Genomic DNA, 13,951 nt, shown 5'->3' with positions numbered 1-13,951 from the left:
AGTATTATGAGTGATGTAGTAGAGTAGTAAAGTACTAGTACCTCAAACTGTACTGCAGTAAAGTATAAGTACCTCAAACTGTACTAAAGTAAAGTACAAATATCTCAGACTGTACTACAGTAAAGTACAAGTACCTCAAAGTAAATGTACTTAGTTACTTTCCACCACTGGTTACACATTTAATTTGGGGGACTGTGAGTATAAGTAGATCAATTCATTGTAAGTTTGAGTCTGAACATGTTACAGGTCAGTAGTTCAGGTGAAAAGGAGCGATGGCTGCAGCTGCTGCGGGACGGAGCTGCCCATCAGGGTCACCATGACAACAGCACAGCAGAGCACCCAGGTGGAGCTCTCAGGTAAATACATTCATCCTCCATCTGCTCACGTGTTGTCATGGTGACGAGGACGATCAATAAACAGGTTTTTTTCCCCCTCGTCAGCGGGCTGCAGACGAGGAGGTTTCCCACCTCCAACACCTACATGGACGACCCCTTCCATCTGGGTGGAACAGGCCGAGACCAGCCCATCTACTCCAACACCTCCATACTGGAGCACATGGTATGACCCATTATTAACATTACACATTATTAGTCAGTGGAGCTAAGGGGGCACCATCTTGAAAATTTCCGGTGCATGCTGGGAAAAATAAAAACATGGATTCTACTTATATGGGCATCAGGAGGAGCATGAGGCGCCCTCCTGAACCTGTGAACCAATCAACCTGTCAATCACGACGTAGCCACGCCCTAATGCATACCCTGCTTTATCATCACATATAAAATCAGGGAGGCCAAAATGTCCCAAATGAACATCATACTGCATTGAAGAAGGCTTTAAACTAGCGTAAAGAGACCATAAACACATTTTGAAAACTTTTACTGAGGTTAGAAATCAAGTGAGAAGTTGGTGAATTCTCCATTGACTTGTATAGAGACGGAAGTCCTTTTGACACCAAAACAGTAGCCCCCTGGTGGCCTTTTGATAGAATGCAGTTTTAAGTTACTTCCGTGTTGGCCTCAGTTCAGAGGACCGGAACTCCCCGCCTGGTCACTTCACAGTAAATGTGAGGACTGTTTGATTCTTTATTGTGTTTCTATGATGTTTCTGTGATGAATGATTTGATCAGTGTTTGTTCGTCTGCACTTTCAGCTCCACAGCTCTCAGGATTCAGTTCGCTGCAGCTCCATATCGTCCAGAGACTCAGTGACCTACAGCAACACCGTCTTCACCACACACAGTGAGTCTCATCACGTTAACTAACCCTAAACCCTTCACCTCAAGCTCCAGGAGCCAGCAGATGTTTTTAACTTCAAGCTCAGCCTCACTGAGTGCAGACTGATGCATCACTAAAACTGTGCTATTTAAATTGATGAGTAAATAAGAGATAAGATAAGATCAGATATTCTTTTATTAGTCCCACAATGGGGAACTTTGTAGTGTTAGTAGGTGGAGCATCAATAAGAAAGAATAAAGAACAATAAATAAGTATGAAAAACAATAAAAAATAATAGTAGAAATATATAATAAAAAAATAATACTAATAATTGTGACATTATTTACAGCAGAATAGTATTATTATTGCACATATTAAAGTGAAAATTAATAATAAATAATAATTATGGTCAACATATCCGACTTGATATATGTTACAGAAACTCCTTAGAGGAACATTTAAGCATATGAAACATTACAAGCCTACAACCCATAAGGCTATTGTAACCCACCTCAGCTCTTACTGTTAGCGGTAAAGACTGGGTGATACAGATATATTTCGTCAGTGCACCAATTACCTTGTGGACCAGTAAAATCAAAAGACTAGACCCGCTATAGGAGAAAGGGGTATTAGCAATTTGCATTTAGTGACAGAATAAAGGACTCTCACAGCCAACAGGTAAGTTTATGCGTGTTGTATTGACTTGACCAAAAAAATAAAAATAAACAAAATAAAACAATAAAGTGTCAATAACACATGAGATTACAGTTTACAAAAATAAATCCCCAGATCAGTGAAAAAAATAACAGTTCTTTGGTTGGTTGGCTCGCCACAACCACTGAGATTCCCCTCTACCTTACAAAACAGGAAGAATCCCAGTAGAAGAAGTCTTCATACAAATCTCCAAACCAGGGGACCATTCAAAGGAAGGAACCAAGAAAAGAAAAAGACCCGGCCTATATAGGCCAGAAATAGGTTACTATAGTATTCTCAAACACAAAATATACATTTACATGAAAATATATACATATAAACTCACATATATAACATATGTACATCATAATATTGGTTTTTTAATGATCATTATAACTATTCTTACTGTCCATAAATTTAACTGAACATACTTTTGATATTAACATGAAACAAAATGGCTAACATTTCCTCTCTGTTCATCTTTCTTTTACCGCCACTCACTCTCACAAAAACCACAGAGTAAGAGTAATGTAAATAAAACACTGCCATATAACCAATTTTTCTTTTCTTTTTAAAACACAACATACATGAATTGAATGTATTGTTAATCCATATTAACACTAACATATGTACATTTTACCCTATTACTGAGACTAATGTCAGTACAGTTTACTCACCAGAGGCTCAATCATATATACACACACATCCCCTGCAGATCACACAGCTCTCATCAGTCCAGATATCACTTTAGAAGAAGCAGGGACATGGGAGTTCAGCAATGTGTATTTCTTTTACAAATGAAATTTAGCAAGGTTCACATGTGGCTAATAATTTAAGCTAGCGCCATGGATGCTAATAAACAACTCACGTTTTTCTTTGCAGAATACACGGTCCGCTATCAATCCACAGCAAGGAAAAAATAAAGATTTGGCTCTCTGCGCCGATTAAAGCAGGGATAAACCAGAATATCTTGCTCTCTTGCACAAAAATTAAATGATCTGTAGCAACAAAATCAGCATGCGGTCACCTCAACAACAGTCCAGCAGAGAGAGCCAGAAAGAAAACACAAGGTGACACGTACACCCTGACGGCGTCTGATTGGCTACATTGCATCATGTGAACTCCCTCATGTCACCTGAATCTTGTACACTTTAAGAAAAGCACATTCACCATACTTTGAAATTAAATAAAACACCCTTTTTGACAGATATAAATGAATGTGTGTACATCATTATTTTTCCTATTTATTGACACATTTTAATATTTTAAATCATAAATCCTATTTATTCATCTGTCACATAAAAGTATGAATTTATTCATTTAACTAATAACTGGACTTCTAATTAGGGCTTAGTAACCTGGGTTACACCATGTATTCATATAAATTTCCAATTAAGCTTGTAGACTCATTGTATACATCCACTTGCGTGCTCTGGTGGAGAAGATAATTGCGATGTGACAACAAGCCCCGGTCTCCCCTACTACCGAGTCAAAGTACAAAAGGAGAGCAGTAAAATTCACTCTGTCAGACTCTACTTCAACACAAGGTGGAGGCTTAGAGCTCCTCCTAGTGGCTGAAAGTGAGAATTGCTCTCCAGTAGCTGTTATGCATCCTTCATACTAAACTATACAGCTCTACTCTTGATTCTACATCACAAAGGTCCAGGTTATTCAGCTTTAATGACATCCCTAAAAAAACTCAAATGACTAAACTTTTGTAATGATAACATCAGACTGAGGAAATAGCGTCAGTTAATTTAGCATAATCTCACTGTAAACTGCATGGATGCTAATTCAAAAACACACATATTACTGATTTGCAGATAGAAAAATAAAACAAAGTCACACCTTCGTCCACAAAGGATTGGAAAATAAGTTTATTTTAGCTTAAAAAACTCTTTGACTCTAGGGTAGTAAATTATTTTATCTCCCTGATTTGCAGTGATTTGTTCTGCTGACTCTCTCCTTAAGCATTATTTTAGGCATTATGTTATACAGTTATAGAAAAGTTAATGTGCTGCTGTGTGTTTTTAGACAGGAAGGTGGGTGAGATGGAGCGAAGCATTCAAAAGCTGGAGCTGACCGGGAAGAAGGGGGTGCAGCTGCGGGCGGGGTCAGAGATAAACCTGGCGTCTGCCGGGAAGCAAAACAAACGCACCTCTTTCAGACAGTCGCTGGCCGTCTGCACCGAGCGCGCTCAGGTGGGACAAAGACAGAAATAACACAAACACAATACATCACATAACACTCCTGTTGTCCTCGAGTCAAGGAAGGAAGGAAAGGAGGGAGGAAGGGAGGATGGAAGGAAGGAAAGGAGGGAGGAAGGGATGATGGAAGGGAGGAAAAGGGAAGGAAATGAGGAAGGAAGGGAGGAAGAAGGAAGGAAAGGAGGGAGGAAGGAAGGAACGGAGGAAGGAAGAAGGAAGGAAAGGAGGGAAGGAAGGAAGGAGGGAGGAATGAAGGAAGGAAGGTAGGAGGACAGAAGAAAGAAGAAGGGAGGGAGGAAGGAAAGGAAGGAAGGAAGGAAGTAGGGAAAGAAAGAAGGAGGGAGGGAGGAAGGAACAGTCAAAACAGACGGGGTCAATTTGACCCGGGAGGACGACAGGAAGGTTAAACACAAAACATCATCTTACGAGTAGAAATAACCATCATTCATTTTACATTACTGACCTCATACAGCTGTTATAGTGTTAGTAAGTTCATGAGTCTATTCATCATCTACTGCTATAACAGCACCACACACATCTCATTCTGGATTAATATGATATAATACATGATATATATGAGCTCCACTCTGGGTTTGACTGTAACTTCAACTGGTCTCTTCTGGTCGGTGCTGTTCTGTGCTGGTCTCTTCTGGTCTCTTCTGGTCTCTTCTGGTCTCTTCTGGTCTGTGCTGGTCCAGGCGGGTTTCCTCAGTCCTCTGCTGCGACGAACGGCCTCGGCTAAAACCTCTCTGAGACGAGCTCCTTCAGCACTGTTCATCGAGCACGGGAAGGTTTTCGAGAGGAGGAAGGTCAGATTCACACATACACTGCTGTTACATACATATTAAACATATTTTTTGTCTGATAGAAAAAACAAAACAGCTGCATATAATATATTATTTCTCTGTTATCCAGTTAACTCTTCTGTTTCCACAGGAATGGGAGACCAAAGCTGCTGCCTGACACCGACCGTCCAATCATCACATGCCAGCAATCACACACACACACACACACACACACACACACACACACACACACACACACACACACACACACACACACACACACACACACACACACACACACAAAGACAAAAGGGCACAAACCTTCTAACTAATAAAAATCAGTTATTTATTATCTATAGTTTACAGCTAAATGTTTTAATATGACATCATCACATTCAGGAAGCACATTGTTGTGTGTATATTTAATATTTCCACATTTTCAGATTTTTTTAGACATTATTGTGGTATTTGTTTTCTACATAATACAAACACCACACTTTAAAGCACACATCCACACACACACTAATTTATTAACATTTCAATTTCCATGTTAATCTGAGTTCTTCTTAGTCCAATTAAAGTCTTTCATATTTCAACATTTTAAACAATAATTGATTTTTTTATAAGATCCATCACACTGATACAATGGTATACATTCAGTATATTTATGGTTTCTCACAGAAGTAGATAAACACAAATATTTTCCAAATGAGCCAATTATTTTCCTTCTTTAAAGACCGTGTAAAGTGAATTCAGACATTTTCTTCTAAACACATTAAATAGGTCATAAATGTATTTCTAAAAACGGTGTAAAAAAGCATTTCAACCATTTAGATTTGAATTGTGGAGCTAGGCTTCACAAACTGTGTTTCAAGATTTCTGTGTCTGGATTTAATAGCATAAACCCGCCCTGCTGCTCTAGAGGTATAAATACATTCAGCGCACACTACTACTACAGTCTACAGTTAGCCAGTTAGCTGAGTTAGCCGCCGAGCTAGCAGCTGAGTTAGCAGCAGAAAGCTCTCAGACCTAGCGTCCATGTTTCTGGTAGAGGTGGTGACTTTGATTGACAGGTGACACTTGGTAGGGGGCGGGGCTTCAGCAGACTCGGCGGCCACTCCCACAGCGTTTGGGAGCAGAGAAATAGGCAGACTTTTATACAACTTTGTAGCCTAATTTCATATATTTGGCGATTTTTTTAATCATTCAAATTTGGCAGGGTGGTTAACAACACACTTTTCTGTGGTATGTCAAACTCAGAACACATATTTATTCTTACTTTACAAAGACTTTAAAGTCGCTCAGATGAACTAAAACTAGATTTATGACTAAAACTCTTTTCGGCAGCTTTATGAAGCCATGCATTGTTCTGTTTTCAGCCTACAAGTCCCAGAAAGCATCACTGTAAGAAACAACCAATCAGAGACTTTACTTTTTTTGTGTTGCCATGTAGCTGATATGAAGTTAGAAGTTGATCTTTGTAGAATTTTCTAGCTTTTCACAACGTGTCTGATACGTTAACTATCAGTAACTATATTAATTATCCAAAGAATGAAAGCTGTTAATAAAATAAAAAGAAGCTTTAAACATTAAAACAAATCAGAGTTGTGAATTTTCAGAAGCACATTAGTTGTTTAAATGATTTGTGTTGTTTCCTTTAATCCCACATAGACTTCATGTTTGGACTTCATGATGTTATTTTGTGGTATAACTGAATAAGTTTAGTATCTGTTTTCACCGTGTACTTACAGCACAATGTCATCATTTACATATGATTACTTTATTGATTTATGTTTATTACCATGACTGACACTTATCTGCATCAGTTTTATATTTACTGTATTTTATACTCAGGTGAATGTTTCTTTGTCCAGTTTTGATTAAACACTGATCTGTAAAATTATTTGATTAAAATATTTTTTACCTGAACCAGGCTTTTCTATCTATAGTAGTTTATTATTGTCTGTTTTATGTTTGCAATCTACTACAACCACACCTTCGTACCACGCACTCCACGTGGCTTCCTGTATTTTGTCACCTGCGTTATCCTTGTGCCCTTTTGCTCTGCTGTTAATAAAATCATATAAATAAGTGACTAACTAAACTTAAAAGTCATTACTTATACAAGTGGCATACACAGTAGTAGGGCCACTTTAAAGTGCAATGGCGTATCACTGAAATACACAATGCTCTTTGTGGATTTCAGCTGTTTATCCGTTTATTAACATCCAGTATGTATGAAATATACTCATACATAAGGACATATTACACCAATCAGTGACCAAGGAGCCACATTATTGTTTTTTGACACCTTAGTAACAGTCAGTAATTTTATCCTGATCAATATCACAACATACAGTTATTGTTCTTCTTTCTTTCTCCTATATGTAAAGGAATGAATGGTATAAAGCTTATACTGTAGTTAGGGCCGGCCAGGCTTGTCCTGGACCAGCTCCTAGTTTATGCTGCTATAGGCTTAGACTGCCGGGGGACTCCTACTCCCATGATGCACTGAGCTCCTCTCTCCTCCTCTCTCTCTATCCATCCATCTATATCCATTAACATTCATGTACTATTAATGCATCAATAAGCTAAACTTCTTCCCCGGAGTTGTCTGTGCTTTCTCGTCTCACAGGTAATCTGGACCTGTAGACGTCCGGATGACAGATTCCAGTCCCGGACCTTCAATGTGCTTCTCTCTCCTCTCCTCTCTCTCTCTCTCTCTTCTCTCTCTCTCTCTCTCTCTCTCTCTCTCTCTCTCTCTCTCTCTCCTCTCTCTCTCTCTCCTTCCTCTCTCTCTCCTCTCCACTCTCTCCTATTCTTCCTCTCTCTCCCCTCTACCCCAACCGGTCGAGGCAGATGTTCTCCCCACTGTGAGTCTGGTTCTGGTTCTGGTTCTGAGGTCTCTTCCTGTTAAAAGGGTTTTTTTTCTCTCCACTGTCACCAAGTACTGCTTATGTGGGAATGTTGGGTCTCTTTAAAATGAAACCTGAAGAGTACGGTTTAGAACCTGCTCTATGTGTAAAGTGCCTTGAGATTACTTTGTTGTGATTTGACGCTATATAAATAAAGATTTGATTGATAATCTTGGCTCAACTGTGAACTTGTTTCAACAGTCAAAGAGCAGTGAACATTCACTGCACATTACAGCAGGTTACACAGCTTATACAGACAGTACATACAACTAACTTTCTATTATACACAGATACAAATGATTGGCTAAGTACTCCACAAACACCACCATCACTGCAAACTTTGACCAAGGACTTGAGTGATTTTCTTCAGCAAGACACATTAAAACTGTTTACACATTAACACCTGTAGAAACACTTAAAAACTGTTGGAATCAGCAGGACAGAGACAGAGTTCAGAATGTCTGTCCAGTATATTCAAATCAGCAGGACAGAGACAGAGTTCATAATGTCTGTCCAGTATATTCATAGGAAAGGTCAGTCTAAATCACAAAACCCTACGCACACACACACACACACACACACACACACACACACACACACACACACACACACACACACACACACACACACACACACACAAATATGACTTCTAATAAAAAAGAAGGGAGGAGCAGACAGATAAAGGTGAAAGTCCATTCAAGATCCATTTCACAGTCAGCAGAACAGAAGGAGGAAAACAGTCTGAGGCAGGTGAGTGTTAATATCAGGGCTGCAAATAATGATTACCGTCATTATTGATCAATATTCTGCTAATATTTCTGAATAATTGTTTAGTTGATTAAATTATGACAGAAAAATATGGAACCACAGAGTTTGAGGTGTTGAAACGTTGTTTCCTGTTGTTGTTTTCCTGGTTTGTGCGTCCTCACAGCGATGTAACGTGACTCACTGCTGCCTCTAAATAGAGAGAAGTCACAGTTAAGAAGCACACACATGTTTATCTGAAGTCTGTTTGTTGGATTTAAACCAGAGTCAAAGTTTCTCTTTGTGATGACTAGAAAACACACATGGTTGTAGTTAAAGTCATGTAAACTAATAAGAAGCTACTAAGTTGAGAGGCAGGACTGGGTTCATTATACTGTGTATGTGTGTGTGTCTCCAGTGTTACTGGTTGACCTCTCAGACTCCAGAAGATGAAGAAAGAGGAGGAAGAGGAGGACGGAGCAGAGTCTGTAATATCCAGCTGTCTGTCTATGAAGAGTGACCGGTCTAATGATAAACCTCCAACCTTCAGTAATGAACCTGGACCCTCAGACACAAAGTAAGAGACTGTTTCTACTGTAAACTGACCTGAAGATGATTCAGTGAGACGCTTTCATGAAGGTTGTAGTTTAGATATGAAGGAAAGAAATAATGAAGTAGCTTCCATTCAGCTGTAATCTACAACAGATCTTCATGTTCATGTTAACCAGAGACAGAGACAGGGCTGGTATTGCTGTTTGATTTTCCAGTCAATAAATGTAAAGTAGCAGCAGGTAACCCAGGGTGATATTTACTAACAAGTCAAACTGTGTCTGTCCTTATTTACTAAAGGACTGCAGCAGCAGGTACAATGTTTGGTCTCATGTAATACAGACTGTGTCTTAATGTGTTCCTGTTCAAAGACACTACATATGGGAGGAGGTCATGTAAATGTATAGAAACAGCCTGCTGCAGCTGATTTATCACTGCAGACTGACCACTGCAGCAGAGGAAACTGAGTCACATTGACTTACTTACCAAAACACATTGTGTGTCTCCTTGTGGTCTAACTAATGTGTTGAATCCACTTCCCTCCTCATCAAACATCTATTTTATATCCTGCATTGTTTACATCCATGTTAACTAGCTTGCAGTCTTCTTCTTCTTCTCTTCCTTTGCTGGCACATTGTTGTCACTCTGTCTAATTACTGTTGAACTCTTGTGATTGTAGTAAATATTATTTAATTTTCAAATTGAATGTGTTAAATCTCAGAGCCTCATACTGGGACCAGTCTGCTTCATCAGGAGACTCCTCCTGTCCCCAGTGTGCAGAAAGATCCAGAACCAGACCTGGACTGCAGACAGACAGTCAGACCAGCACTGCACAAAGTAAGTCTGAAGATCTGTTTGCTGATGTCATCATCTCTGAAAACAGGACAGGAATCTACCTCCTCTATCCTACTGAACATTAACAGTCACACTGATTTCTGTTTCATTCTACATTTTTTCTTCTCTTTCAGCAGAAAGTGGTCTGCAGGAGGTTTTAGATGAACATCAGATCAGTCTGAGCAACACATGTGAATGTGTGACTCAAGGAACTGATGAAGCAGGAAGTAAAATCCTCCCCAACAACATCTACACTAAGGTCTACATCACAAAGGGACAGAGTGAAGAGGTTAATACCCAACATGAGGTGAGGCAGCTTGAAACAGCTTCCAAGATGAAGACCCTCCATGACACTCCAATCAAGTGTCAGGACATCTTTAAAGTCTTACCTGACCAACAGAAACACATCAGAGTGGTTCTGATGAACGGCGTCGCTGGCGTTGGAAAAACCTTCTCAGTACTGAAGTTCACTCTGGACTGGGCACAGCGCTCCAACAACCAAGATATCAGTCTGCTGATTCTGTTCTCATTCAGGGCTCTGAACTTGATCAAAGATGAGCAGTACAGTCTGCTCAAGCTGATCCATGTTTTCTATCCAACATTACAGAAGCTCACAGCAGAGAAGCTCGCTGTCTGTAAAGTTCTGTTCATCTTTGACGGCCTGGATGAAAGCAGACTTTCTCTGGATTTCAACAACAGTGAGGTCGTGTCTGATGTCACACAGAGGTCATCAGTCAGCGTGCTGTTGACAAACCTCATCAAGGGGAAGCTGCTTCCATCGGCTCTCATCTGTATAACTTCCCGACCTGCAGCAGCCAATCAGATCCCTCCTTCATGTGTTAGCAGGGTAACAGAAGTACGAGGCTTCACTGATGACCAGAAGGAGGAGTACTTCAGGAGGAGATTCAGTGATGAAGAGCAGTCCAGCACAATCATCTCACACATCAAGACATCCAGGAGCCTCCACATCATGTGTCACATCCCAGTCTTCTGCTGGATCATTGCTACAGTTCTGGACCACATGTTGACTCCAGACCAGAGAGGAGAGCTGCCCAAGACCCTGACTGACCTGTACTCACACTTCCTGCTGGTTCAGACAAAGAGGAAGAAGAACAAGTATGATGAAGGACATGAGACGAGTCCACAGGAGCTGACGGAGGCTGACAGGAACCTTCTTCTGAAGCTGGGGAGGGTGGCGTTTGAACAACTGAAGAAAGGAAACATCATGTTCTACCAAGAAGACCTGGAGCAGTGTGGTCTTAATGTCACAGAGGCCTCAGTGTTATCAGGAGTCTGTTCAGGGATCCTCAAAAGAGAGAATGTGATCTTCCAGAAATCCGTCTACAGCTTTGTTCATCTGAGCGTTCAGGAGTTTCTGGCTGCAGTCTACATGTACCACTGTTACACCAGCAGCAACACAGAGGTACTGATGGACTTCCTGGGAGAAGACAACAGTTACTCATCTCTGGATGACTTCCTGAAAGGAGTCATGGAGAAATCTCTCAGAAGTGAAAATGGCCACCTGGACCTGTTTGTCCGCTTCCTTCATGGCCTCTCTCTGGAGTCCAACCAGAGTCTCTTAGGAGGCCTGCTAGGTCAGACAGACAACAGTCCAAAAACCATCCAGAGAGTCATCAACAACCTGAAGGAGATGAACAGTGAGGATATCTCTCCTGACAGAAGCATCAACATCTTCCACTGTCTGATGGAGATGAACGACCGCTCAGTACATCAGGAGATCCAAGAGTTCCTGAAGTCAGAGAACAGATCAGAGAAGGAACTCTCTGATATCCACTGCTCAGCTCTGGCCTACATGCTGCAGATGTCAGAGGAGGTTCTGGATGAGTTGGACCTCAACAAGTACAACACATCAGAGGAGGGACGACTAAGACTGATCCCAGCTGTGAGGAACTGCAGAAAGGCTGTGTAAGTCCAGGTGTGATTAACATTATAAATCAGTGTAGATTAGTAGTTTAGTTCTTCAAATATAAATAAAATAACATTCTTATTATAGTTAAAATAGTGCTCTACTTGATTATAGCTGAAATAACATGTCAGTTATATTTACTAGTCTCATTCAAGCACAGTGAGACAGCATCAGCTGAACTGGGAGTGTTCTGGTAACAAACTGTTTCATCATCAAATGCATGAAGTAAATATAAAGTGTCCTCTTTCATGATAACATATGTTGTAATATATGTGTCATTTCAGACTTTCAAACTGTGGACTCTCAGAGACTCACTGTGAAGTTGTGGCCTCAGCTCTGAAGTCCAACCCCCATCTGACAGATCTGGACCTGAGTGGAAACATCCTGTCTGATTCCTTAGTGGAGTGTCTGTCTGCTGGACTGGAGAGTCCAAACTGTAGACTGAAGGCTCTGAGGTCAGTTCACTGACTGTAGTGTTGGTAGATTTGTTTTCTATATATTTAATTCAAATCCTGAAAATGTTTGGTTCATACATTTTCAGGATTTTCTGAACACAAATCTGTCTTCTCTGTGTAAAAATATTCTGAAGCTTTGAGTCACACAAATCAAGTATGAGTCTAGCAGACTGTCAAAGCCTCATATTAGCTTCAACTGAGTGTATTACACAAACACACTCAGTCAGGTGTTGACATGAATATGTGTCTGAATGTTAAAGTCTCTTTTTCACTGTTTGTATTTGACAGTTTTTAACCTGCATCCTGTTGGGTTCAGCTGTTTGGACTTTACGTTTTCTAAACTTCTACATTTAAATCTTCTTCAGCTCTGAACAGATTATGAAACATTTCATCATTTCAAACATTAACTTTTTTTTCTAAACTGACTTCATTTGTTCTTTATTCAGATTGAGGCGCTGCTTGATCTCAAAGTCCAGCTATGCTACTCTGGCCTCAGCTCTGAAGTCCAACCCCTCCCATCTGAGAGATCTGGATCTGAGTGCAAACTACTCCCTGAAAGATTCAGGAGTGAAGATGCTGTCTGGTTTTCTAAAGAGTCCAGATTGCAGACTGGAGACTGTGAGGTTAGTTCACTGACTGTTAGTATTGTTGATATTAAAATTTACAACCAAACTTAATTTATGTTCGTACTTAACTTACATCCATGAAGTTAATTTGTTTCCATATTATCATGTTTTTACTGTTCAAAGTTAGTCAATTCTTCAGCTCTGAAGAGATCATGAAACATTTAATTATTTCAACCATGAACTTTGTTTTCTAAACTGACTTTTTTTTTTCTTTATTCAGATTGATGGGCGGCAAGTTGTCAGAGAACAGCTGTGTTTCTCTGGCCTCAGCTCTGAAGTCCAACTCCTCCCATCTGAGAGAGCTGGATCTGAGAGAAAACGACCTGCAGGATTCAGACATGAAGCAGCTGATTAATCTTCAACAGAGTCCACACTGCAGACTGGAGACTCTGAGGTCAGTAGAGAGTTGGAGTCAGTCTATGCTGGTTTCAGCAGTTTAGTATTAAACACAGTCAGTATCAAAGCAAAGATCCAGTATTTCCTGCTGCTCTTTATACTGGAAGTGCTGCATCACTGACTGACAGCTGATGAAGTGAGTCTCACTAAACACTCATTTATCTCCTCTGTTCTCTCTTCTTCTCTCATCAGCTGGTGATGATCTCTGTCAGAGTGAGAGTGAACATCCAGGAGTGTTGAGAGAGGATCAGCTGGATCCTGATGATCCATCTGGAGTCTGGATCTGGATTTTGTCGTCTTCACTTAAGTTTCTTAACTGACTACAAACTAAACAGTTATCTCTGGATTTAGCTGAAGTCAGCACTTTACAGATTTGTTAAACAAGATGTTTGATGCAGAAAACATTTTTTTTAAAACAGGTGTTATAAGTCAGACTGTGAGCCTGGGCCCATATTCATCAAGCAGAATCACACTGAGAGATAATGAGGACTAAAACAAACCTTCAGCTGTTATGGTAAGCCATTCCACAACTGCTCCCAGGTGTGTTTATCGTTAGAACAATGACTCCTTTACAGCTACACAAGATGGAATTGAATGTAGAACTGAA

At 40.2% G+C, this 13,951-nt stretch overlaps 3 protein-coding genes across 3 annotated transcripts in view; all 3 read left to right on the top strand.

Moving 5' to 3' along the window:
* The window catches only part of LOC133979436 (uncharacterized), a 1,726,912-nt gene that overhangs the window by 1,056,033 nt on the left and 656,928 nt on the right, over window positions 1-13,951 (top strand). The window contains exons 10-12 of the mRNA XM_062417946.1: window positions 12,152-12,322; window positions 12,769-12,945; window positions 13,169-13,342. Of these exons, the coding sequence (XP_062273930.1) occupies window positions 12,152-12,322; window positions 12,769-12,945; window positions 13,169-13,342 (522 nt within the window). The remainder of the gene's footprint in view (window positions 1-12,151; window positions 12,323-12,768; window positions 12,946-13,168; window positions 13,343-13,951) is intronic.
* Window positions 238-5,198, top strand: LOC133978743 (uncharacterized). Its single transcript, XM_062417057.1, has 6 exons — window positions 238-356; window positions 441-558; window positions 1,150-1,237; window positions 3,941-4,107; window positions 4,812-4,922; window positions 5,050-5,198. Exons 1-6 carry the CDS (start codon window positions 238-240, stop codon window positions 5,074-5,076), a joined length of 630 nt encoding a protein of 209 aa, XP_062273041.1. The 3' UTR covers window positions 5,077-5,198.
* Window positions 9,191-11,870, top strand: LOC133978740 (NLR family CARD domain-containing protein 3-like). The gene is made up of 3 exons (XM_062417043.1): window positions 9,191-9,196; window positions 9,880-9,943; window positions 10,075-11,870. Exons 1-3 carry the CDS (start codon window positions 9,191-9,193, stop codon window positions 11,868-11,870), a joined length of 1,866 nt encoding a protein of 621 aa, XP_062273027.1.

The sequence above is a fragment of the Scomber scombrus genome, chromosome 4, assembly GCF_963691925.1.
Source record: "Scomber scombrus chromosome 4, fScoSco1.1, whole genome shotgun sequence".
Taxonomy (NCBI): domain Eukaryota; kingdom Metazoa; phylum Chordata; class Actinopteri; order Scombriformes; family Scombridae; genus Scomber; species Scomber scombrus.
This window is presented reverse-complemented; position numbering and strand designations above follow the sequence as displayed.